Genomic DNA, 23819 nt, shown 5'->3' with positions numbered 1-23819 from the left:
TGATGCATTTTAAAACCACAGCAGAAACAGTTGCAGAACCTCCTGGTGCAAGCAAAACAGAGAGTTCCATCATTTCACAGTCTCAGGTCATGACACATACAAGAACCTCACAAACTGAGATGGTAGGGGTATTAAAGGATTCTGAACTAGCTACCAGTTCTGCCACTGTAGAAGTGAGAGGTTTAGACAACTTCTCGGAAGTTGAGGCAGTTGCAGCCATGAAAGATGTGGAAGCGAGATCAAAAACTTCATACTTAACACAGACGAAAAATTTTGAAATGGTTGTGGGGTCTGGAACAAGTTCAAAATCTGTACGGGAACAAATAGTAGGTCATTCAGAAGCAGTATTAGAGTCTTTGCCCAGAGTAGAAGAAAAAGGTATGGCATCAGAAATAGTGACAGAAGTGAGAAACTTGAAAGGAACTTTAGAATCTAAGATTTTGACAGATGTGAGAACTCAGGGACCTACTGTAGAATATATAATTGCAACAAGGAGGACAAGCACCAAAAAAAATGAGCCCTTGCTTATAAATGTAAAAGATTTGGAAGAAGCTTCAGAAACAGAGAATGCAATGAAAGCAAAATATTTGCAGTCGGCATCAGAAGCTAGAGAAGTGAGGTTGTTGGAAAGTATGGAAGAGTCTACAACAGTAGAGGTGAAAGGTTCTGAAACAGCTGGAGAGCCGGAGGTACACGTGAATATCCAAGGTCTGGAAGATTCACAGAAGTCTGGAAACGTGGGCGTGATGAATGTTTTAGAGGACGCTTCAGAAGCTGTTCCAGAATCTTTGCACACTGAAAAGCAAGAACATCTGCAAGCAGTACTAGAAGAAAAACCTGCTACAGAATGGAAGAGTACAGAAGAGGTTCCAGAAGTCTTGAGCGCTGCTGAAATGCAATCACCTGAAGCTGTTCCAAAACCAGGGGACATGAAAGATCTGGAAACAACGCTGGAATGTGAAGTGGCAGCAGAAGTACAATATGCAGAAGGGGTGCAGGGTCAACAAATGGAGGATGTGAGAGTGCCAGGTCAAGCTCAGGAATGCGAGATACTGGTTGAGAAGAAAGATGCAGAGCAAGCTCAAGCATCTGAACCTTTAATAGCGGAAACAGTTTTTAGTTCTTCACATGCAGCAGAAGAAAAAAATTCAGCAGAGACTCCTGAATTTGGAATAATTGGAGACACAAACCAGTTGGAAGCAGCTTCAGCTTGTGTGGCAGAAACAGAAGATTTGGAAACTGCTCCTGTTCCTGAGACTGTTGTAGAGCTGGAAGATGCAGAAACAGCTGTGGGGTTGGAGGCAGAGACAAAAGATTTGGAGGCGGCTCCAGTACCTGAGACTGTTACAGAAGCAGTTCCAGTACTTGTGGCAGAGGCAAGCCAGTCGGAAGCCATTTCACAGGCTGAGGCTGTCAGAGAAGCAACTCCAGAACAGGAGTCGGATAAAAGAGATTCAGAAACATCCGATGTGCAACCCGATGTGGCGGCACGAATGAGGGAGACTCTGATGAGGCTTGAGAAAGTCGAAAAAAGCAGCCATAGAAGCAGTGATAAAAAACATGATGCAAAGAAACAAAAAAGGAGTCACTCCAAGTCTCAGTCCAGGTCTAGGAAGCGGAAGAAAAAATCAAGGTCACGTTCTACTTCCAGGCGTTTGACCTCTAAAAGAGCACGTTCTAGGAGCAGAAACTATTCAGATTCCAGAAAAAAACATTCCAAATCTAGATCCCGATCTGTGGAGAAGAGAGAGAGAAGAGTGTCTTCCCGGAGGTCCAGGCGCAGACGTTCCAGGTCGTCTGACCATTACAGGTCTAAATCCAGATCAGCAGAAAAGAGAGGGAGCAGATTGTCCTCTGGGAGGTCCAGACGTAGACGTTCCAGGTCGTCTGACCGGTACAGGTCTAAATCCAGATCAGTGGAAAAGCGACTGTCCTCCCGAAGATCCAGACGTAGACGTTCCAGGTCTTCTGATCGGTACAGGTCTAAGTCCAGGTCAGTGGAAAAGCGACTGTCCTCCCGAAGATCCAGACGTAGACGTTCCAGGTCTTCTGACCGCTACAGGTCTAAGTCCAGGTCAGTGGAAAAGCGACTATCTTCCCGCAGGTCTGGGCGCAGACGTTCCAGGTCTTCTGACCGCTACAGGTCTAAGTCCAGGTCAGTGGAAAAGCGACTATCTTCCCGCAGGTCTGGGCGCAGACGTTCCAGGTCTTCTGACCGCTACAGGTCTAAGTCCAGGTCAGTGGAAAAGCGACTATCTTCCCGCAGGTCTGGGCGCAGACGTTCCAGGTCTTCTGACCGCTACAGGTCTAAATCACGGTCAGTGGAAAAGAGGGGGAGCAGGCTGTCCTCCTGGAGATCCCGCCGCAGACGTTCCAGGTCTTCTGACCGTTCTAAATCAAGATCCAGGTCGTCAGAAAAGAGAGGGGGCAAAGAATATTCATGGAGGTTCAGACATAGAGGGTCTGGTTCCTCTGATCGTTCAAAATCTAGGTCAAGATCTGTAGAGAAGAGAGGTCGAAAGGCGTCTCTGAGGAGGTCTAAACGTCAGCGCTCGAAGTCCTCTGACCGGTACAAGTCTAGATCCAGATCAGTAGAAAAAAGAGATCGAAAGCAGTCATCGCGAAAGTCTAAACGTCAGCGCTCAAAGTCCTCTGACCGTTACAAGTCTAGATCCAAATCAGTGGAAAAAAAGAAGGAGTCCTCACGAAAATCTAAGCGTCGCCGCTCAAAATCTTCTGAACGTTACAAGTCTAGGTCTAGGTCTGTTGAAAAAAAGCGCAAGGAATCTTCAAAAAAGTCCAAACGGAAACGGTCGAAGTCCTCTGATAGTGTTAAGTCAAGGTCGAAGTCTATAGAAAAACGAGAGAGTAAGTTATCCTCATCAAAGTGCAGTAGCAAGCACATGGAGTCCTCTGAGCTTACGGAGTCAACCAAATGCCTTGAAAAAGAGGTTCCTGAACCTCCTGTTGCAAGTGAAGGCAGCTCTAAATCCTCTAATGGTCCCATGTCGGTAGCTTTGTCTGTTGAAGGAGTAAACGGCCCAGAGCTACCGCCAGCATCTGAAAGTGGATTTTCCAAAACTTTTGATAGTCTTGAGAAAAGCTCCTCACCTGTTGAAAAAACAGCAGGTCTGCAGCCTTCTGTGATGTCTGAATTTGATAGCTCCAAAACCCCAGATGACCAGGAATTGAGATCCGTGCCTGTGGAAAAAACAGAGGATTCGGAGCTTTCTGCATCTGAAAATGGATCAGCTGAAAAAGCAGTGGTTCTGGAGTCTTCATCACTACCTGAACTTACATACTCCACACCCAAGTCAAGATCATCATCTGTTGAAAAAAGGGGAGATCCAGAAACTTCTTTGGTAACAGAATTTCAGCTTTCCGCATCCCATGAAGATGAGTCAAGATCTACCTCTCTCAAAGAAACAGAGGGTCCAGAGCCTCTTCTGACACTTGAAAGTGGATGCTCTGTATCTTCTGATGATTACAAGACAATCTCCTCGTCCTCTGGAAATATGGAGGTTCAGGGGTCTTCTCTGATGTCTGAATGTGTACTCTCTGACTTGTCCGATGGTCATGAATTGAGACATACCACCGTTGAAAAACAAGAGCTTCAGAAGTTTTTGCAAGTACCTGAAAGTGAATCTTCCAAGTTGGCTGACAGCCCTGAAACAATAGAGGCTCAAAAATCTTTTCAAGCACCTGAAGTTACATGCTCTGCATTCCCTGATGTCTGTGAATCATCCTCCTTGCCTATTGAAAAGGGCCAAATGCAGGAGCCTTCTCTGGTTTCTGACAGTGGATGCTTCCAGTCCCCTGATGGACATGGATCAGGATCCAGCTTTGCTGCACAAATAGATGAGCTTCCACTGATGTCTGAAGGTGGGTCCTTCAAGTCACCTGATGGAAATGACCAAAGATGTTTATCTGTTGAAAAAGTAAGGGCACCAGCTGTTTCCTTGACATCTGAGTGTGGTCCTGTTGAGATCTCTGGTGACCTCGTAGCAGTGTCATCTTTTGAAAAAATGCAGGAAGTTGCACTGACAACTGTAGTACAAAGCTGCAAGTCTTCTGAAGTTCATGAGTCCAGATCATCTATTAACATAGATTTAGATGGTCCGACACTTTCACAAGTACTTGAAACTGACTGCTCTGAATCTTCTGAAATGCATGAATCGAGATACTTGCCTGCTGGAAAAATAGAGGGTACAGGATCTTTCTTGATGTCTAAAAGTGTAATTCCTGTGTGCCATGATGGCCATAAATCAAAACACAACTACTTTGAGAAAACAGAAGGTGCAACACTGTCATTGGCATCTGAACTTAGGTGTTCTGTCTTCCCTGAAGGCTATAAATTGACACCCACTGCAGCTGAAAAAATGGAGTTACAGAAGCCTTCTCTCCCTCTGGAGAGTGGGTACTCCAAGTCTACTGATGTTTGTGAATCAGTAAGCACACCTACTGAAAAACTACAGGCTGCAGTGACTTCTTTGACATCTGAAGATGGACTTTTGCTGTTGCCTGATAGTCATGAATTGAGACCTATCCCTGCTGAAAAAGTAGAGGTGCAAAAGTGCATTGCATCCCCTGATGGCCACAAGTTGAGATCTGTCTATGATGACGAAATACAGGTGCAGGAGCCGTCTCCGATACTGGAAAGCAGATGTTCTGTTTCCTCTGATGGTCAACAGTTGACATCCACACCTTTTGAAAAAGTTGAGGTAGAGGAGCCTTCTCAAATAACTGAAAATGAATACAGAATAGGGCTTGATGGCCCAGAGTTGACATCAACCCCTGCTGAAAAAACGGAGATGCAGGAACTTTATCGAATGTCTGAAGAAGGGTGTTCAGTGTCCATTCAGAGCCAGGAGTTGCAGTCACTGCCTGTTGAAAAGATAGAAGTGCAAGAGCCTGCTCTGACATATGAAAATGAATATGCTGTATCTTGGGAGGGCCAGGAGTTGAGATCTAGCTCTCCTGAAAAGGTAGAGATGCAGGAGGCTTCTGTAGTACCTGACAATGAATATGCTGTATCTTCTGAAGATCACAAATTGCCGTCTTCTCTTGCTGAGAAAACAGAGGTACAGGAGTGTTCTCTGCCGTCTGAAAATGAATATGCTGTATCTCCTGAACGCCGGGAGATGACAGCCAGCCCTGCTGAAAAAGAGGTGCAGGAGCCTTCTCTGACATCTGACAGTGAATATACCATCCTCCCTGAAGACCAAGGATTACAGTCTACCCTTGCTGAAAAAGCAGTGGTGCAGGAGCCTTCGCTTATGTTAGACAGTCAATATGCTGCATCCCCTGAAGGGCAGGAGTTGCTCCCTCTTCTTAATGAAAAAACAGAGGTGCAGGAGTGTTCTTTGCTGTCTGAAAATGAGTATGATGTATCCCCTGAAGGCCATGATTTGAGATCCAGCCCTGTTGAAAAAGAAGAAATGGAGGAACATTCAGAATCATCTGAAAGTGAAAGTTCGTTGTCCACTGATAGCCAGGAGTTGCAGTCTACTGTTGAAAAAACAGAGGTGCAGGAGTTGTCATTGTCTGAAGGTGAATGTGCCATGTCCCCTGAAGGTCAGGAGCTGCAGTCTAGTCCTACTGAAAAAGTAGAGACTAACGAACTTTCTCTGACATACGAAAATGAACATGCTCTGTCCCTTGAAGAGTATGAATCAAGACTGACTCATGCTGAGAAAACAGAGGATATGGATTCTTCTTTGACGTCTGAAAATGACCATCCTTTGTCTTTTGAGAGCCAGGAGGTAAGATTCACCCATGTTCAAAAAGCAGATATGCGGGAGCTTTCTCCAACACCTGAAAATGAACATGCAGCATCCCCTGATGGCCAGGAGTTGAGATTCTCCGCTGTTGGAAAAGTAGGCGGTTTTGAACCTTTGACGCTAAACGATAGAGCCTCCATGTCCCTTGATGACAGTGACTTGAAATCCGTCCCTGCTGAAAAAATGGATGATGTGATGCCTTCTTTAATGCCTGAAGGTGGGTGCTCCATGTCCCCTGATGGCTACAGTGTGAAATCTGGCCCTGGTGAAGAAACAGGGGATCTAGAGCCCTCTTTGATACGTGAACGTAGACATTCCACATCCTCATATCAGGAAGGTCATGAGCTGAAATCTCCCATGGAGGAAGAGGGTCGAGAGTCCTCTTTGACTTCTGAACATAGACGTTCTGTATCCCCTGAGGGCCATGACCAGAAATCTATAGATGAAGAAATGGATGATCGGGAGCCCTCTTTGACATCTGAACATAGGCGCTCCACATCCCCTGATGAGCATGAGTCAAGATCTAGCATTGGTGAAGAAGCAGAGTATCTGGAGCAGCCTTTGACAACGGAACGTAGATGCTCTGTGTCTTCTGATGAGCATGAGTCAAGGTCTACCACTGGGGAAGAGGTAGAGGATGCAGAACCCTCGTTGACAGCTGAACGAAGAGACTCCATATCTTCTGATGAGCATGGGTCGAGGTCTACCACTGGTGAAGATATGGAAGATGGGGAGCCCTCTTCAACAGCTGAACGTAGACACTCCACGTCCTCTGATGACCGTGAGTCAAGGTCCACAACTGGTGAAGAAATAGAGGAGTTGGAACCTTCTTTGACAGCTGAACATAGACGCTCTGTGTCTTCTGATGGACGTGAGTCAAGGTCAACCACTGGTGAAGAAGCAGAGGACCGGGAGCTCTCTTTGACAGCTGAACGTAGACACTCCACATCCTCAGATGAACATGAGTCGAGGTCTACCACTGGTGAAGATGTGGAGGATATGGAACCCTCCTTGACAGCTGAAAGAAGAGAATCTACATCATCAGATGAACATGAGTCAAGGTCTACCGCGGGTGAAGAAGGAGAAGATATGGAACCCTCTTTGACAACTGAACACAGACGTTCCACGTCACCTGATGGGCGTGAATCAAGGTCTACCACTGGTGAAGAAGTAGATGATGTGGAGCCAGCTGAACAGAGAGACTCCACATCGTCAGATGAGCATGAATCTAGCAGTGGTGAAGAGGGTGAGGATGCGGAACCCTCTTTGGCAGATGAAGATAAACAGGATTCCATGGCTCTTGAGAGATTGGAGGAACAGGACTCTTCCTTTATACCTGAAAGTAGGCGTTCTGAGTCTTCTGAACGTGAAAAATCTAGATCCAAATCTGTTGATAAAATATCTGACAAAGAGTCTTCACGAAGATCTGTAAGCAGAGGCTCAAAATCTTCTACTCGCCAAAAGAGTCGATCCACATCTGTTGAAAAAGCAGCAGACAAAGAGTCTTCACGGAGATCTAGACATAGACGTTCCAGGTCTACTGCTCACCAGAAGAGTAGATCTACATCTGTTGAAAAAACAGCAGACAAAGAATCTGCACGGAGGTCTAGACGTAGACGCTCCAGGTCTGCTGCTCGCCAAAGGAGTCAATCAACATCTGTTGAAAAAGCAGCAGACAAAGAGTCTTCACGGAGGTCTAGACGTAGACGCTCCAGGTCCACCGCTCGCCAAAGGAGTCGATCCAAATCTGTTGAAAAAACAGCAGACAAAGAATCTTCACGGAGGTCTAGAAGCAGACGCTCCAGGTCTTCTCAGCGCAGATCCCAGAGATACGATACAGAATCTCGCTCTAGACGGAATCGCTCCAGATCAGTAACGCGGAGAAGAGCATCAAGGTCAAAATCTAATCGTCGCTCTCGGTCTAGCTCGTTGTCACGTTCAAGGCACAGAAGGAGGAGTAGGTCAAGGTCAGCATCAAGAAGGCGGCGTTCTTTATCAAGAGACAGGCGTAAGAGATCTCAGAGAAATAGGTCAAGATCCACTGACAGACGAAGAAGAAGATCAGATTCAAGAGATCGTAGGATATCACTCAGATTACGGAGCAGAAGTCGAACACCTATTCGTCAAAGGCGATCAAGGTCAAGAGGAAGAAGACGGAGCTCTAGTAGGTCACCAATTCGACTACGGCGATCAAGATCTTCCGGGAGACGAAGATACAGTAGATCCCCTGATCGTCGTAGGTCGAGGTCATCGGAACGATTTTCAAGCAGGTCACCTAAACGTCTTACAGACTTGGGTGAGTGATAATTTTATTTTCAGTAGTTCCATGGTTAGGTGATATTGTGTTCATTTACGTAGTCTTATTTTAACATATCTCTGTAGCATTCATAAGGAATTTCTTGGAAGTCGTGCATTACTTTTAGGCTGTGACTTCCAGTAGGAACTTTTATGTTGAAGCTAAATCAATGCTTACCATCAGAGCTTTTATACAAAGGTAGTATGTTGCAGTCTTGAGGAACACTGTTCACTGCAATGATTAGTAAAAGCCAAGTATTCTATAAGAAACGTAGGAATTTCTGGTTTTCCTGAGAACAAATTGGGCATGAAAGAATATTTGCAAGTAAGAATTCTTAGCTCTGTCGTCAGCTGTAATGCTTGTTTATCTGTTTCCATGACCCTGTCTTGCCTCTTTCCCATGGTAGGAATTTAATGGGAAGGGAGACTTGTTTCTGAAAATATTCCCAGACCCAGCTGATTGCAAAAATAAAAGAAAAAAATCTGAATAAACTACATCTTTTCTCTGTGGCTGGAGGAAGAGAGGCCTTGTAGTTTCCTTAGGTAGTAAGTTACATAAGGAGAAAGGAGGTTTTAATTTTGAGAGACGAGCTCTTGTACAATATGTGAGGAAGCCTCATTTGTGGACGTCAGGTTCTGATCCTTTTAGTCCTAGATCATGAAGTTACCATGGGAGCCCCTCAACTAGTGAAGTATTTTTATACAGAATGTGACAATTAATGAGTGTCCTGGAATCGGCTTTCATGCTTTGATTATGCAGCAAGTCTTTATCTATATACTTTCATTGCTTAAGAAGTAAAGGAATGTCCTTTTAGGATTTTTGTAAAGCTATATGCTTGCAGAGATAATGGTAACTCTTTTATTTGCAAACTGGCAAATCAAATAAAATGTACTTTATTTTCATTCCCTATTTCTGTGATAGGGCCACATGTGTTTTTTTCCATAATAAAGCAAATACTGTTTTATTAACAGTTTTGCTTCTAATTATATTTTAGCAAGCGCACATTTTATCCAGTGCTTATATTTGTCTGTTGGTTAGTTGTAAGTAGCTTTCAGGCTATGCACTAGGGGATTTCCTCAAGACCTTTGAATGCTTTTCAGAGATAGCTAGAAGTAGACTTCAGAAATTATGCTGTGTAGAAATGACCTAGTATTTCCAATACTAGAATCAATCAGTGAAGTAAAATAGGCATCAGAACTTCTGGGGTTTGGAGGATTTTGAGTGCTGTGATTTGGACTCCTGTGCTTTGTGTTGAATTTGCAGTTTCACTTGTCTGTTGGGTACACCAAATTAAAAAAAGTCCAGAGCAACTGAGTACAATTGTAGTTATTTATAGAGAACATAAAAATGCACGGTGTGGGTAAAATCTTGTGTTTTGTCCTTGTACTTTGTTTAGTCTGCCAGAAATACTTGTTTATTATTAAATAATAGTAATAATAATAATAATTTTTCTTTAAAAAAATAAAAATTTTTAGACAAGGCCCAGCTACTTGAAATAGCCAAAGCTAATGCAGCCGCCATGTGTGCTAAGTCTGGTGTTCCTTTACCACCAAGCCTGATGCCTTTGTTATCTCAAAAGAAAGACGACAAAGCCAATCAGAAGTCATCAAGAGATACTCTAAAGGAGCTCACTGAGGTAAGTGAGAATAACAGTATTAAACCTGAAAATAAGCAAATTGGGTTTTTTGTGACTACTAGGCAAGCCGTCATTCTGTGTGCTTGGTTTGCATGTAAGCTGGCTTGTGATTTTAGCCCTTATTCTCTACACAGTTTTTTTTAAGTCATGAAAACAAATGGTTTAATTCTGTTGAAATACATAAAATCCAATTCTTCTGCTTTTTTTTTCGGTTTTGATTCTGTTCTAATTTTATACGAATTGGTAGCTTTCCTTGCAGTCCTGTTGATAAAAACCAAAGCTTTCACTTTTAGTTTTTGATTGTTGTGGTTTTAGATATTAATGTTCTTTCTTTTGTTAGTGAATTTCACATTGTTAAATGTGATTTCTGGGTTACAAATCCAGTGCCCACTTCTCATAGTTCTATATATTTTAGTATGCACTCTACGACAATTTGAGAGAATTCTTGTTGCAGTTCTATCCCATTGTAGTTCAAGTCTATGAATGCAATATTTTTGTTCTGATTGTGGGGAAAAAAATTGCTACTTGTCTTTTTACTGTAGTAATGTCACCTTTTTCAAGTTGCTGATTTCCCTCTATGCTATTTTCCCCAGAAGCTAGAGAAAATTTGGAATGGGGGGAAAAGAAAGTGCTTTTGGGTTGGTTTGTAGTTGTTGGGTTTTTTGTTTGTTTGGTTGTTTTTTTTAAATTGCATCATTGGTGTGACAGTTCTGAAATACCTGTTTATGGAAATAACATCTGAAATTAAGCAATGTCAAATTGCTGAAAAGTAATCTCTTAGTTGTGCGTGGGCTAGTGGAAGCAGAAGTACTTGTTAGTAAAGAAGCTGAGATTGTGCAGATATGCTGTGCAGACATCTTAAGTGGTTCTTCATGTAACCTGACCAAGATCCAGTGTAGCTATTGCTAATCTGGAAGCCCAAAACCTGCCCCTTCTGTGCCCTTTCTGACTGTGGGAATCTGTTTGACGATGTTCCTATTCTCTTGAATCAGAATTGACCACAGAAGCAGTCCACGCCATCATCATACGGTAGTGTGCACAAGTGGAGAACCCTTCCAGAGCCTGTTCAGCTTCTTGCAAAGCTAGCTGTATTGTCTTTCCTCTCTGCAATGTAACCTGCAAACTGGACAAACTGCTTCCAATTAGTTGGGAGCCAACAAATTAATATAGATAATACATTTTGTTGATTAGCTTTCCAAATAGCGCAGGCTTTTCCTGTTGCCAAAAGAATGTGCTTCAGTCATTGTTTGGAGGCATCTTAGCACAGGAGAGTCCAGAAATCTTTTTTTTATAAGGACTGATGAGAACAGTACCATCAATGTGTCTTGATTTTTAGTGATGGAGCTGCCTGTTCGCTCCTTATATGCTAACAATCAGGTCATCAAACAGATGTGACTTAACCATGGTATGAACTTGAACTAGAGTCAAATCAGATGATGGCTTCACTTTCCTGGTATTATTTCCTCAAATATTATGTCTTCAAGTGACTTAAGTATAGTTTTAATGAATGGGGACATAATAGAAGCATGCTACTAGACTATAATGTTCTCAAATGCATTTTGGACTAAGTTATAGTTCCTACTAGTAAACACTCAGTGCGGATAACCATGATCAGTAAACAGTTTTTCATCATAAAATTCTAGCCTCTCTAGAATGGGTCCCTACTCTACCAGTGGGAATTAGAATTAGTAAATACTAATTCTTAGGTTTTCCTGTGTAGTACTTCTGTGAGTTATATTGAAGTTTCTGTCAGACTGCAATATGCTAGTTCTGTGGGACGCCAAACAACCAGTGAGTTCCTACTCTGGAATGTTTGCAGCCTTAGACGCACATTCTACAACTAGCACCATTTACCAAGTTTTACAGTGTACTGCTGAAATCTTATGTCCGTGAAATTATTCGCTGCCTGAGTGCCTAGCAAACCTAGGTAGGTGTTTGATAATGTGTGTAAAATGTCAAAAGTACACATATTGATGATATTGCTAAAAGACTTTCCCAGTTTATACATCCTGCTTTGGGAAAGAAAAACACCTTTTTGTAAAAATGTTCTTTTGTTTGTTTTGGTTGAAAGTCCGGGCTTATTCAGAGCTGTCATGTCCCCCTTATTTGTTTTTCTTTTTAGAAATGCAAGAAGATTGCTCAAAGCACAGATGATGTAATAGTGAACAAACCTCATGTTTCTGATGAAGAGGAAGAAGAACGTCCTTTCTATAATCATCCTTTTAAGCTCAGTGAACCCAAACCTATTTTTTTCAATTTAAGTGTGAGTACTTCTTTAATTTTCAATATTTTAAATTGTGGTTATTTTAAAATAGTGCAAGTAATTTTACAGAAATTAAGCAGGGTTTGATAATCTTGGTGAAATTGCACTGGGATGTTGTTAAAAGTACTCTTGCTACAATAAAAAACTGACCTGCAGTCTATGGAATTGTGGTAGTGCCCATAATTGGATTGAAACTGGTTTTGGGTTTTTTTTTTGTTAATGCCTTTGCAGTTTTTAAAGCTTAACTAACATAAAGAGGATTGGTTTTACTTCACATTTTCATTGCAGAAATGTCAGTATGTATTTGCAAACAGCGTTGGAATTGGAAAATACTTTTGGAATGGCATTATTTCTCTTAAAACCACAAACAGAAAAGCCCCAGCAAAATTCTAAAAGCATCTTGAGGTGTTCTAAATAAGATGATGCCATCAGCTTTGTGTGGACTCCAAATCTTGTATGATTGCTTCTTCAGTAGATCTCAAGTATTCACTGAGGCAGAAAAACCTTATGTTAGTTTTGAGATTAGACAATAGAGAAGTAAATGCTTGTTAAGAACGAGGATCACTGATGTTGCCTGTTACTCAGAGCGTCTAAATGTCCCGTGAAACCCCCTCTTTGGGGGAACTGCTTTTGACTCTGTGGGAGCTTGTGTTGACCCTTTCTGCGTATGAGCATGGTGGAAAGAATACAGTGAGGAAGCGTTTCTTTAAATGCAGCTGGGATTCGTATGCTTTGAAGTGTGGATTAGTTTCTGGGTTTGGTGGTTGTTTTTTTTTACTGTTACATCTTTGGGGTTTTTTTGTGCCCATGAAATTCTGCTCTGATTTTGCAGGGTATAAAGTTCTATAAAAGTATTAATATGCTAAGTGAAAATACAAATAGCATTTATATTTTTATGTACAAATACGTACATGTAGCTTGTGGCATACACAAAATAAGCAGTAATACGTATTTGCAAAAGATAAAGATTTAGACTTTACATTGTACCATTAGAAAGTGGTACGACGAAACTGAAGAAACCTTGGGATTCTTACAGGCTCCAAAGCAGAATGTTCTTTAGTGGTTATGGGCCGCTTTGCATGTTTTCCACAGTTTTGGCCCTTTTAGTATCATTCTTTCCATTCTGTCTGGATTCTAGTCTTACTACCATTTTCCATCCATGTTCCTTTGATAGTAGGAGTTTATCCAACATTGTGAGCTGTCTGAGCTCTGTTTGCCTCTTAGAAGAGCAACCTGTAGAAGAGATTTCTGCAGACTCCTAATATGTTAGCAATACTTTCTAAGGAAAACAAGCTCATCGACTTAATTTACTTTGAGATTCATGCTGCTGTTAAAAAATAATCAAAAACTAGAAAACAAAATGTTGAAAACTGCCTTCTTTATGTATAGTAATGTAGAGCTGTTTATCATCATGTGGATATCACAGTGAATGTTTTTTTGCCACCCAGGATTTTTATTTTGGAGCTTTCCATTACAAAATGCATGTGTGGAAGATTTAAGATTGTTCTTTTTATGATGGGGTGGAGAGAAAGCAGGAGGTTAATTGTGAGAGTGAGGTTTTGCATATTTTTGGCTGCTGAAGGTGATTTATGTGATTTTAGCTTCTAGCTGTTTCATCTTCTCATGTTACAGTTTGTTGTTCACTTGTGTGTTTTTAGAGCTGTGCTAAAATTATTTGTTACAAAGGCTTTCAGTTTGATGTTGGTAAGAAGGATGACTGTTTTATGAAAACTTAATACCAAGTGTATGCAATAAATTGTTTCTCAAAGACTTGTTGTGAGTATTGTGTGTTTTCAATTTTTAACTTTTTCTAATTTTATTTCTTTAAGACTCCCAGCATAAAACCAGCACCACCACCACAACCAAAAAATCAGGTCAGCTTGTCAAAGGAATTTCCTGTTTCATCTGGGTCTCAACATAGAAAAAAAGAGGCAGATAGTGTCTATGGAGAATGGGTTCCAGTTGAAAAAGGCAAAGAAGACAGCAAGGATGATGTTTTCCCCAAACCATCCATTGAGGTAAGGAAGGGAAGGAAAGCATATCATATAAGAAAACCAAAACCGTTACCTACTCAGTCTGATATCAAATTGCAGTCTGTGAAAAAAAAACGCTTACAGAGGTAGTATCTAACACTGTAATAAGCGAATTCTCTGAACTGCTGTGGTCTTCAAATTTGGTTGCCGTGTTCATGTGGGCAATGACAAAAGCAACCTGTACTCATACTGTGTGCTTTTGTCAACTAGTGACTTCTTTGTCTCAATGGAATTTAAATTTTTGCTTGAAGATGAAAAGCAAGTTTCTTGTCCAGTTTCCTGCAGAGGTTAATACCTTAAGTTGAGACTTTCATGATAATGAATTGAATAATAATTAAAATTGTCCTACCAGTCTTGGAGCAATAACATTGCATTTGAAATGTAATCCATTAAAAATAGATTTGAAAGTAGTTTCTCAAACTACCACTTCATCTGGATGTATCTAATCTAGCTTTACAGTCACATTTTCTCACATGTTGTCTTCCATGGGGCCTTCCAAAGGAAAATCTAATTGTATGTAGAATACACTAAAAAACAAACAAACAAACAACCCGCAAATGTTTTTCCCCTTGAAATGTCTTCAAAAGGATATTTTGTGGGTTTTTTGTAATTAAGTAAATTAAATATTTAAAACAGATGTTAATTTTTTCAAATGGCTGTTACCTCACTCCATCTAAAGATTTGTTCTCATACCTTTCAAAGCAAATAAACAAAAAAGCCTTGGCATCAATGTCTGATGAAACAATCTTTCCACTTGGTGCTTTTTGTTTTTCAAGAACTTTAGGATTGTACAGTTCACTTCCTGAAGCGCAGAAGGTATTTTCTTCTGTGTCTTACAGCACCAAAGCACAATGAATATAACTCGTTCAACAGACATTTTCATGGCATACCTCAGAGTTTGACGGTCAGGTACCCAGGTCATTGTTCCCTCAGTGTAGATGGTAACTGCTGTTTGGTCTTTGTCATGAACCACTAATAAGACAAACATTCTGAAATGTTTGTGCAGAATGTCATTCCCAGTTAATCGTGTATATGTAAAAATTCCAGAGCGTAGAAACACTGTATACTAACATTTGGCTGTGTTTTTACCAGGTGGTAAAAAGTCTTGTCCTTCAAATGGTTAACGATATGCTCATAGTTCAGGCGAGCTCTGTAGCTGTGTGCATCTAGGTTGCCAACGACGCTAGACTTGTGTCTTTGACACGTTAGCTAAGCACTGATGGTTTGTGTATTATGTAGAAAAGGCCTTATAAATTGACATTGGAGTAAATATATTAAAAATAACTTTCTTTCCTTTCTGTCACGTGTATCTTTATAAATGCTTGTAACAATGTTGTCTGTTTTTATATTTTGTAAATAAATATTTTTATTTGCATTTACCTTAACTTGGTTTGTGTTAAGGGTGATTTCAAGGGTCATTAGCTGACAGCAGAGCATACCATCCCCTTGGGTTTGTCAGTGCTTAATTTTGAAATACAGGAATACTCTTCTAGTAGCAGAATCCATGTATGTTTCTCCAGGGAGTCTGAAAGGTAACAGAGTATTTCTCTGCTTAATTTTTTAAATGCTTATGAGGACTCTTTGTGGATTTTGCTTCCTTGGAGCAAAAGAAACCAGATAAGCTCCCTTGCTGTTGGACTAGGATAGTGGGGGAGTGTGCTTGGGTCCTCAGGAATTTTGACTTATAATTTACCTCCAGTCATTGTTGTTAATTTTGAAATCTGATTGTGACAATTCTGATGCAAGTCTATATTTACATTAAAAAAATACGTAATTGGTTTTATTGTTATGTTTTTATTCAAGTCACAGAATTAGTTACGGGAGTAAGCAGTCTGAAATGGCCCTGCTAATATATTACGAATTGTTATAATAAAACATTATGATCTTAATATAGTTGTTTGTGGTAGTAGGGAGATGGAGGGAGAAGTCTTGAGTAACCTGAAGTATCAGCATGTCGCTAGAAGCCAGAGAAGCCTGTGAGAAAGAAGCTGTATTTGAAAGCCTGAAAGTATAGAGTTGAAGTGTTGTATTTAAGTTTGGAGTATGCACAGGTGACTATCATGCAGAGAAGCCGTCGTGATCTAAAAATGTAGTAAATGCATTTAGTGTATCAGTGGACCTACAGAGTATGTCAAAAATGCCTGCTTTTTATCGTCAGCCTCTTCCTTCTTGCTTCCATATTTGTGATTTGTGTCTGTGGGGGAAGATGTTATTAGAAGTCAGGATTGGAAAGGCAGAACTCTTAATGGAGAATAGCATGCTGAACTTGAAACTGTTTTACTTGACTAAATAATAACAACTTTTCATACTTCAAGCAGAGATCTTTTTTTTTTTCAAGATCCAAAGCTGCCATCGAGTGTCTTGACATAATACAAAGCCATGATGGTCTCCAAAATGGTGACTGGCCATGTGGGGAAAGTGTATGGGAATTCTAACTAACCAGGGTATCTACTAATAGGCCCCAGTCCGGTAAAGCACTTAAGTACACATGTGTGTTTAAGTATGTGAGTGGTCCCAATGTGGTTTCAGTGGACTACTTGCATGCCTATGTGTATTGCTGGATTGAAGCTTTTGGTGAGTAGAATAACTTTTATTTATCTCCTGAACCAGTTTCACGCTATATAAGGGGAGCTTATTAACACCAGAAAGCTTATATTTTAAACAAGCAGTCCGTTACATATGTGACTCTCACATTAGGTGATTGTTAGAAAATATTTTAATTTTTCTTGTTTATGCTTTGTGGTGTCAGCTGGGATAATAAACAAACACTGAAGTCAGTTTCATAGACACATAGGACTTCTGGGTTTTTAAGTCTGTCTTCGTCAGTGCCAGATGTTTCACTAATGATTTTCCTTAAGGAAATACTATTTGTCCTACACAGTTAAAAAAAAAAAAAAAAAAAAAAAAAAAAAAAGAAAGATTAAAAAAAAATCCCCTGTCTTAAAATAAGATTTAATGGCCAGAGTACAAAAGTAATTACACCGTTTTATGCAATTGTAGACATTTGTGTCTCTTACTGGTTTTCAGTATTAACTGAATTCTTGGCCTGGTTCCTGTGACAGGGATTTTGTGTATTAACTATATTTTTCTGTTCAGCAGATTCAATTTTAAATTCTATTTCTTCTATTGGCCCTTTATTCTAGTATAGTATGAGAGAGGCTAAGGTTATTGAGATAGTGACTAGCAAAAGATACAAGTCTTTTGTAAAACAAATTTTAACAAAATAATTAAACATCACTTACTTTATGTCTGTAGGCCACCTGGTGTTTTGATTATAGGGTTTCTTCTGTGCTTCAAACACTTCCAGCCCTTTCCGTCTCCTTCACATGCTCACATCTCCGAAGGAAATTCACTTGTTTCTGAGTTCTTTTCTGAAGAAAATTTCTTTTTCTGAATTCTTTTACTCCTTTCAAAATAGAATGATCCATAAAATGTACATCATCTGAAGAACAAGGCACAAGTAATTTTACAAAAGAGCTGTATACTACCCATAATTTGTTACATCTTTAAATCCGCAAATGTTTTGGATTTCTCTCTTGATTGCATTGCTCAGAGAGTAGAGGTTTGCATTGAGCTTCTACATTTGTTCCGTATTTTTACTCATCAGTATGTGTAAGATAGTTTCAAATTTATTTTTCTTTAAATTTTATTGTAGTTTGGCAGCACAGATCTAAATAATCCTTTCCACAACGGTCAACTTTATGAGCTACCAGTCTGGTTTTACTTTTATGCAAGTCTGGTTTAGGCTGAAGATTAAGATTTAAAACACTAAAGCCAATTTCATGGAATACCTGGGATTCTTGCTGAAAATTTTTATACATTTAACTTGAAGTTTGAATGTGACTTAATAGTAGGGTGCTCATGTGAACAGCTCTGTATGAAGGCTTTTTTTTTTTTTAATTCTTGGCTAAACTACATCTAATTCTGTTGGCTAATAAGATTCCGTTGAACAATAATATGCTTCTCTATTTATTATACACCAGAACTTTTTATGACCAAAATAGTTCTCTGAAAATAACTTTTTTGATATTTTGTATGTATAGATGATACTAAATTATCAGGGTATTATAAGTTAACTTCAGATTTTGTATGTGTTCAGGAAAGTCCATATTGTATATACTTAACAAGTAGTCCCAGGATTTTTTTCATGTTGCCTATTTATATACTATTCAGCGTGTGAAGCAACTTTATAGTATTCGTAGTATATTTTATTTATTCTACAACAGCTTTTTCCACATCAAATGGATATTATTGTGGTCTGATGTATTTTTAAAAATATTATTTTTCTTCCTAGGGTGTGGATATAACTACAGCTATGAATGATCGAGCAGTGGCTCAGAAAAGGCTTAATGAGAACACATTTGATTTAGAGGCCATGTGCATGTTAAATCGTGCACAGGAACAGGTATGTTGCACTTTTTCATCAGCATTTTGATGAACTTAAAGTAAATGTTTATCCTTTGTACCAGCTGATTTTTCCTTATGTATTTAAGTACAGGTTTTTGGAAGCCTGGTTTATGAGCTCATGTTTAAAAATTCTGCCTTTAATTTGCACTTCATAACACTGATTTTGAGGATAAGCAAACCGTGAACTGTGAACTTGCTACACTGAGCTCAGGTTTTAGGGTTAACATACAGAGATGCTCAGCTTTTTGGAGCGTTTGCTTATAAATTAATGTTAATGAACACAGCATTAAACATAAGGGAAGAATTGTTATGAAAATTATTGAGAAGCAACAGAGAATTGCATAGGAAAAATGCGCAAATTTGTATTTTGGTCTTACATTTGATTTTTATTTTGCAGATTGACGCCTGGGCTCAGTCAAACTCCATACCTGGCCAGTTCACAGGAAGTACTGGAGCACAGATACTGTCCTCAGATGAGCTGACCAACAGTGGTCCCCAAGCATGGATTAGAAAGGTAGAAGTTATGCACATGTACTTGTCTAACTATCACATTTTAAATAGCGATGGAAGTATTGGAAAATGCAAAAAATGTGCCTTAAAAATCTATGGTAATGCATGTGTCACATACAACAGGTTGAGTTAAATTGTTGTCTTTGATCAATTTAGATACCTGCTGCTGCTGTGTCCATTTTGTTGTGCATTAAGGTGTTGTTCATGACATAGAGTACTTCAATAAGGTGTGCGTCTGGTATTTGAGTCAGATTGGTTCATACATACTGTTTCCTTACACTGAAATGCCATTCATGATACTGGTATGGTTGCAGTGGTAGGTCCATCACTACTTTTACAGGTTTGGGACAAATCAGGCAAGGTTTGATCCTGATGTTATTGAAGTGATGTTTTGGCATCAACTTCAGTGAAACGAGTCCCAAACAGCAATTTTTTTGACTTAGTTCTATCTGATTGCTACTTTGCCTCTATTTGTATCACTAGTGTTTTCTGGGAGCCAAAGATTTGGAGTATTAAACCAGGAGTTGCAGTTGGATTAATAAGTTTAATGTCATCCTACAGTGAAATAGTTACCTCTTACTGGAGAGTAATACTGGATTATTTTGGGGGTGTGGTGCGTCATACATACACGTGTTTTATAAGTTTAATAATTCATGCTTCATCTTTGAAAATGAATACTGAACTCTTTCAAGAAGTAGAACTGAGGAATTCAAGCAATATCACCTTTCAGGCAAAAAGAAGAACGAGTTATGGTGGTCAGTCTTGCAAGTAATGTAGTTGAGTATACGCTGTGTCTGCTTATCCTTCCAGAATGCAGTGTTAAGACAACCCTCAAAGCTGATAGGTTAGATTTGCTAAAATTTTCCGTAAAACTTGGTATATACTGAGCACCAAAGTCAAAGAATTATAACATCCTAAAATTAGAAATATTTTTGCCAAGATTCACTAACTTGTTTTTTCACTTTATATAGCCAAGCAATACAGAGAGCCAGGCAACACAGAGTTCCAAGTTAATTGTTAGGTGTGAATCTTCTGGACTCTTCTCAGTATTAATACAGAGCGTAGATGACAAAGTCGTATTTTAACAATTATTAACTTTTGAGATTGTAACAAAATGTTTGGTTTGATGATTACAATAGTTGTCCCTGGCAGAGGAACTTAGAAATATAAAGCACTCAGGAGGGATGTATTGGTGAGAAAAAAGAGAGCTTTTCCACCACAAGGCTTGTGAAAGAGATCAGCAAGCCTAGGAGAAGGTTCTCCATTTCTGCACCTTGAGTGGATTCCCAAGGCAACAGAAAGGGAGCATCTCTGATCATCTCTTTCCCAAGCCTCCTCTTCTCAGCCCGTTTTCATTCCTTGAGGTTCTGTGTCTCACAGTGCCTTATAGTGACAGGAGCATCCAGTAACAAAAGTTAAGCGGAGAAGGCAAGTCTGTTTTCCCTCGGTCTTTTAACTTCACTTTGTGTTCTGCTTAAAAAAAAAAAAAAAAGCAACTACCAAACTGAACAACAAAACATTTTATAGGGAGAAAATGAGAGAAGAGATTGGTCTCTGACTTGTGAATATGACTGCTGTGAGGAGTAGCTGCACATTGGAACATTTTGTTGAATCTAGAAATCAGACGAGGAGGCAGAAGTACTTCTGTCCTTCTCATAGCTGTAAAAATGTAGTGGTTTGCAGTAGTAGGCGTCCTCCCTAGCAAGCATCATGAGGTTTGTCGGAAAGGAGGCTGCTACTGGAAACAAGAAGAGTTGTTGGGTGAAGAAGATGAGGACACAGTCCTCTTTCCTGCTCTGGCATTCCTCAGCTTGACTTCTTTTGCTCTTTCCAGGTTCCATATTCGCACACACATTGCCATCAAACTCATGAGGTGACAAGTAGTTACAATCATGCGCCCCCTACAGAATGCATTAGGGGCAACACAAGACTTGCCCTGTTCTTTTTTAGGGATGGTGGGGCCTGTGAAAACCTTCACAAAACTTAGAGCTGGTGAACTTGATGTGGAGTCACATCCTGTGGATAGAGAATGACTCCACAGGAAAAAAAAAAGTGAAGTAGGGATAATGGGTTATGAATGCATGTTATCTTTCTCAGTGACATGAATGCAAACCAACCATGAAATGCAAAGTACAGGTTGTATTTTACTTAGGCGCTTGAAGTTGTGTAATTTAGTTCCTGTTAATTATGCAACGTAGCACTGAGAAGTCAGACTTGTACTTCCCTTTTCTGTACTAAGAAAATGTATTTTAACATAAAAAAACCCCTAGTACTTGTAAATTTTTTATCTGCTAGTAGGGCTGTGGAGTTTCTTGGGGTATGCTGTGTGTGTAAATTAATACACGTTTCTGACTGAAGATGTTGTTTACTGAAGGCATTTTGCTTGGGAGATTGCCATAAGCAATTGCCATAGGAGGACTCGTGGACGTGCACTGTTCATGTGCCCATGTCAGCTAGTTATTTGTGTATCGTTAAACAAAGAATTAGAACACGTACAGACATTGTGCTTTGAGAGAGATCATGACAAAACTAGATAGATATAACAAAACAGAAGATTGGTGTCAGGAGGGGAGAAGAATTAAAAGTACCTGGGGAACTTGTTTGATAAGCTCTGCTTCACTTTGCATTTCCTGGATTTCAGCTTTTTTTTGTGCTTTAAAAAGATTCTGGAGAGGTAATATGTACTCAAACCAAAATATGCCTGCAATTTCAATTTTATCTCAATAAAGTTTTGAGGGAATTAGTTACTGACATGGTTAACGTTGGCATACTTGAATGATGGACATACCATTTAGAAGTATGGTTTATTTTTCTCAGTAATGTGCTTATTTGTGATGTTCATGCGTAGGGCTCTGAGCAGTATTCATAAAGGATTCATATGTTAGGTTTCTTGTATCATTAAAACAGATTTATGAAAGATATTATCTTTTTCTTTTGAAAAGTGGTTTCTGTTTCAGTTTATCATTGGTGTAATCAGTTCACAAATATGACTTACTTGTTCTGGATGTTGCTGCTTTTTTTTATTTTTCTTCTTCCCTTTTTGCTTACAAATACACTGTGCTGCTGAATATCAAGGAAGCAGTCAAATTCTTTTTTCCAAGCAAATTCTGTTGAGGTCTACTTACTCAGACTTTCCCAGACTCACCACTTGTTTCTGGATTTGTCAGCTTAATGCTATAGCCTGAACTCGATCTCCAAAACAAGATTTTTGCAACATTTTACGTGCACAGGGTAATGCTTGGCATCTCTTTCATTCGGTTGTGCTAAAGCATGACTGACGTGCAGTTTTACTATAGCTGTTCGAGTGCTCTGCTTTGTGTAGCAAGTTCTGAAAAGTCAAAGCGTTCCTTCCATTCTTCCACCGTCCTAGCAGATGACTAAAATTCTAACGATGGAGAAAACTTAAGTCTTGTGACTGTCACTTGCAGAAGAACTGCTGACCTTCTAACAAGGCCACTTATCAAAATACTTGTATTCCTATTGCCTTATATGACACAATGAGCTTTCCTTGGAAATGAAGGCCACAGGGCAAGGCAAATCAACAACTGTAGGTTAGTTACATTGTACTGACTCCCTGTTCAGTCCTCAAATGTGTTTTTTTTTCCCAGCTATCCTCAGCTTGCTTTCTGCTGATTGTATACTAAAGCTGTGAACAGAAATCCTGAAGCTGATTGTGAGCATAGTTTTTGTAAGGCATTTGATGGGATTCTTCAGAAAGGTATTCTTCCTGTTGTATTGAGGAAGGAACGTGGCTGCTAGTAAAAGTGCCAGTTTATTTAATGGAAAATTCAGGTACTTTGCAAAAATTTTGCCAAAGATAGATGCTTCTTCCTGGTACTTGACTCAGAAGTTCTTCAGAGTTAGTCTTAAAGTAATCTTTAAGACAGCCCATTTTGCTATAACTGAAACTGTCCACCTAGTGCCTTTAAGGCTTTGTTGTCTTTTGCTTAATAAATTACTGCTCAAAAAAAATAAATCTTCCTTATGACGGAACTTATGCTTTAGTGCCATGTCAGCATTGTAAGAAGGAATGGGTATTTTCTTTTGAGAGAGCAGAAAATGTTGATGTGTTTTAAGGTCTCTCAAATAATTATGGCTTTAATATTTTGGATGTTGTGGGTGCTGTTTTATAGATGGTTCAGTTCAATGCTGTACGCTATCCTTTTCCCAAAGACAGCTGTTGCAGTTCAACGATGGTGACTGTTGAACTTGTGTTTCAGAAAAAAAAAAAGGTAAAATCATCTTTCAGGTGTGATTGCTTGTTTAAGCCCTTGAATGCTAATTGAGGCATTCGTGTCCCCCAAAATTTGTTGCCCTAACATCACTTTAAAAGAGGAAGATTTTTAATTAAAATTACTAAAAAATGCTCTTAAGTGATCAGGTTTTACTTCGTAGCCTTCTTTTTTAAAGAAAAAGTCTTGACACAAGAATGTGGCTTATTAGTTGTCTCCATCTGCTGGCAGAATGGAAGCATGCTTTATTTGGCTGACCTTTAATGGAACTTAGAGATCAAAAGATGAGAAAAATGGTATTAAATTTTCATGCAGGCTTACTCGAATTGAGATTAGTGCATGAAAGAGAGCAATTGTTTTGTAAATAATTAGTTAATTCCAACAACAGTAACCAAATACTTAGAAACCTGGGCATTTATTGTGTTACATACTCTTTAGCTAGGTATCCTCCTTGTGGGCCAGATCTGCAAGGGTACAGAGCTGCAAAATAATTTTGTGAGACTTGGCCTTGTATGATTTTTAAAACTGAAAAGAAATGTGTCTCTTGCTTCCCTGCTGTTGTTAAGGTTTGTACGATTTTTATGTTTTCAAAGGTACTTACAAACACAGTACTAGTTTTTTACCCATATTCTATTAAGTCATGGGCTGAGTGAAGGTAGTTA

General features: G+C 39.5%; 1 protein-coding gene across 1 annotated transcript in view; it reads left to right on the top strand.

Annotated features, from left to right (window-relative positions):
- SON (SON DNA binding protein) overlaps window positions 1-23819 on the top strand; it is a 39458-nt gene that overhangs the window by 7102 nt on the left and 8537 nt on the right. The window contains exons 4-9 of the mRNA XM_009894917.1: window positions 22-8076; window positions 9552-9712; window positions 11835-11975; window positions 13805-13993; window positions 18303-18413; window positions 18813-18929. Of these exons, the coding sequence (XP_009893219.1) occupies window positions 22-8076; window positions 9552-9712; window positions 11835-11975; window positions 13805-13993; window positions 18303-18413; window positions 18813-18929 (8774 nt within the window). The remainder of the gene's footprint in view (window positions 1-21; window positions 8077-9551; window positions 9713-11834; window positions 11976-13804; window positions 13994-18302; window positions 18414-18812; window positions 18930-23819) is intronic.

Source organism: Charadrius vociferus, unplaced genomic scaffold (genome assembly GCF_000708025.1).
Source record: "Charadrius vociferus isolate BGI_N301 unplaced genomic scaffold, ASM70802v2 scaffold201, whole genome shotgun sequence".
NCBI classification, from domain to species: domain Eukaryota; kingdom Metazoa; phylum Chordata; class Aves; order Charadriiformes; family Charadriidae; genus Charadrius; species Charadrius vociferus.
Note: the sequence above shows the minus strand (reverse complement) of the source record. Positions and strands in the feature narration are given on the sequence as shown.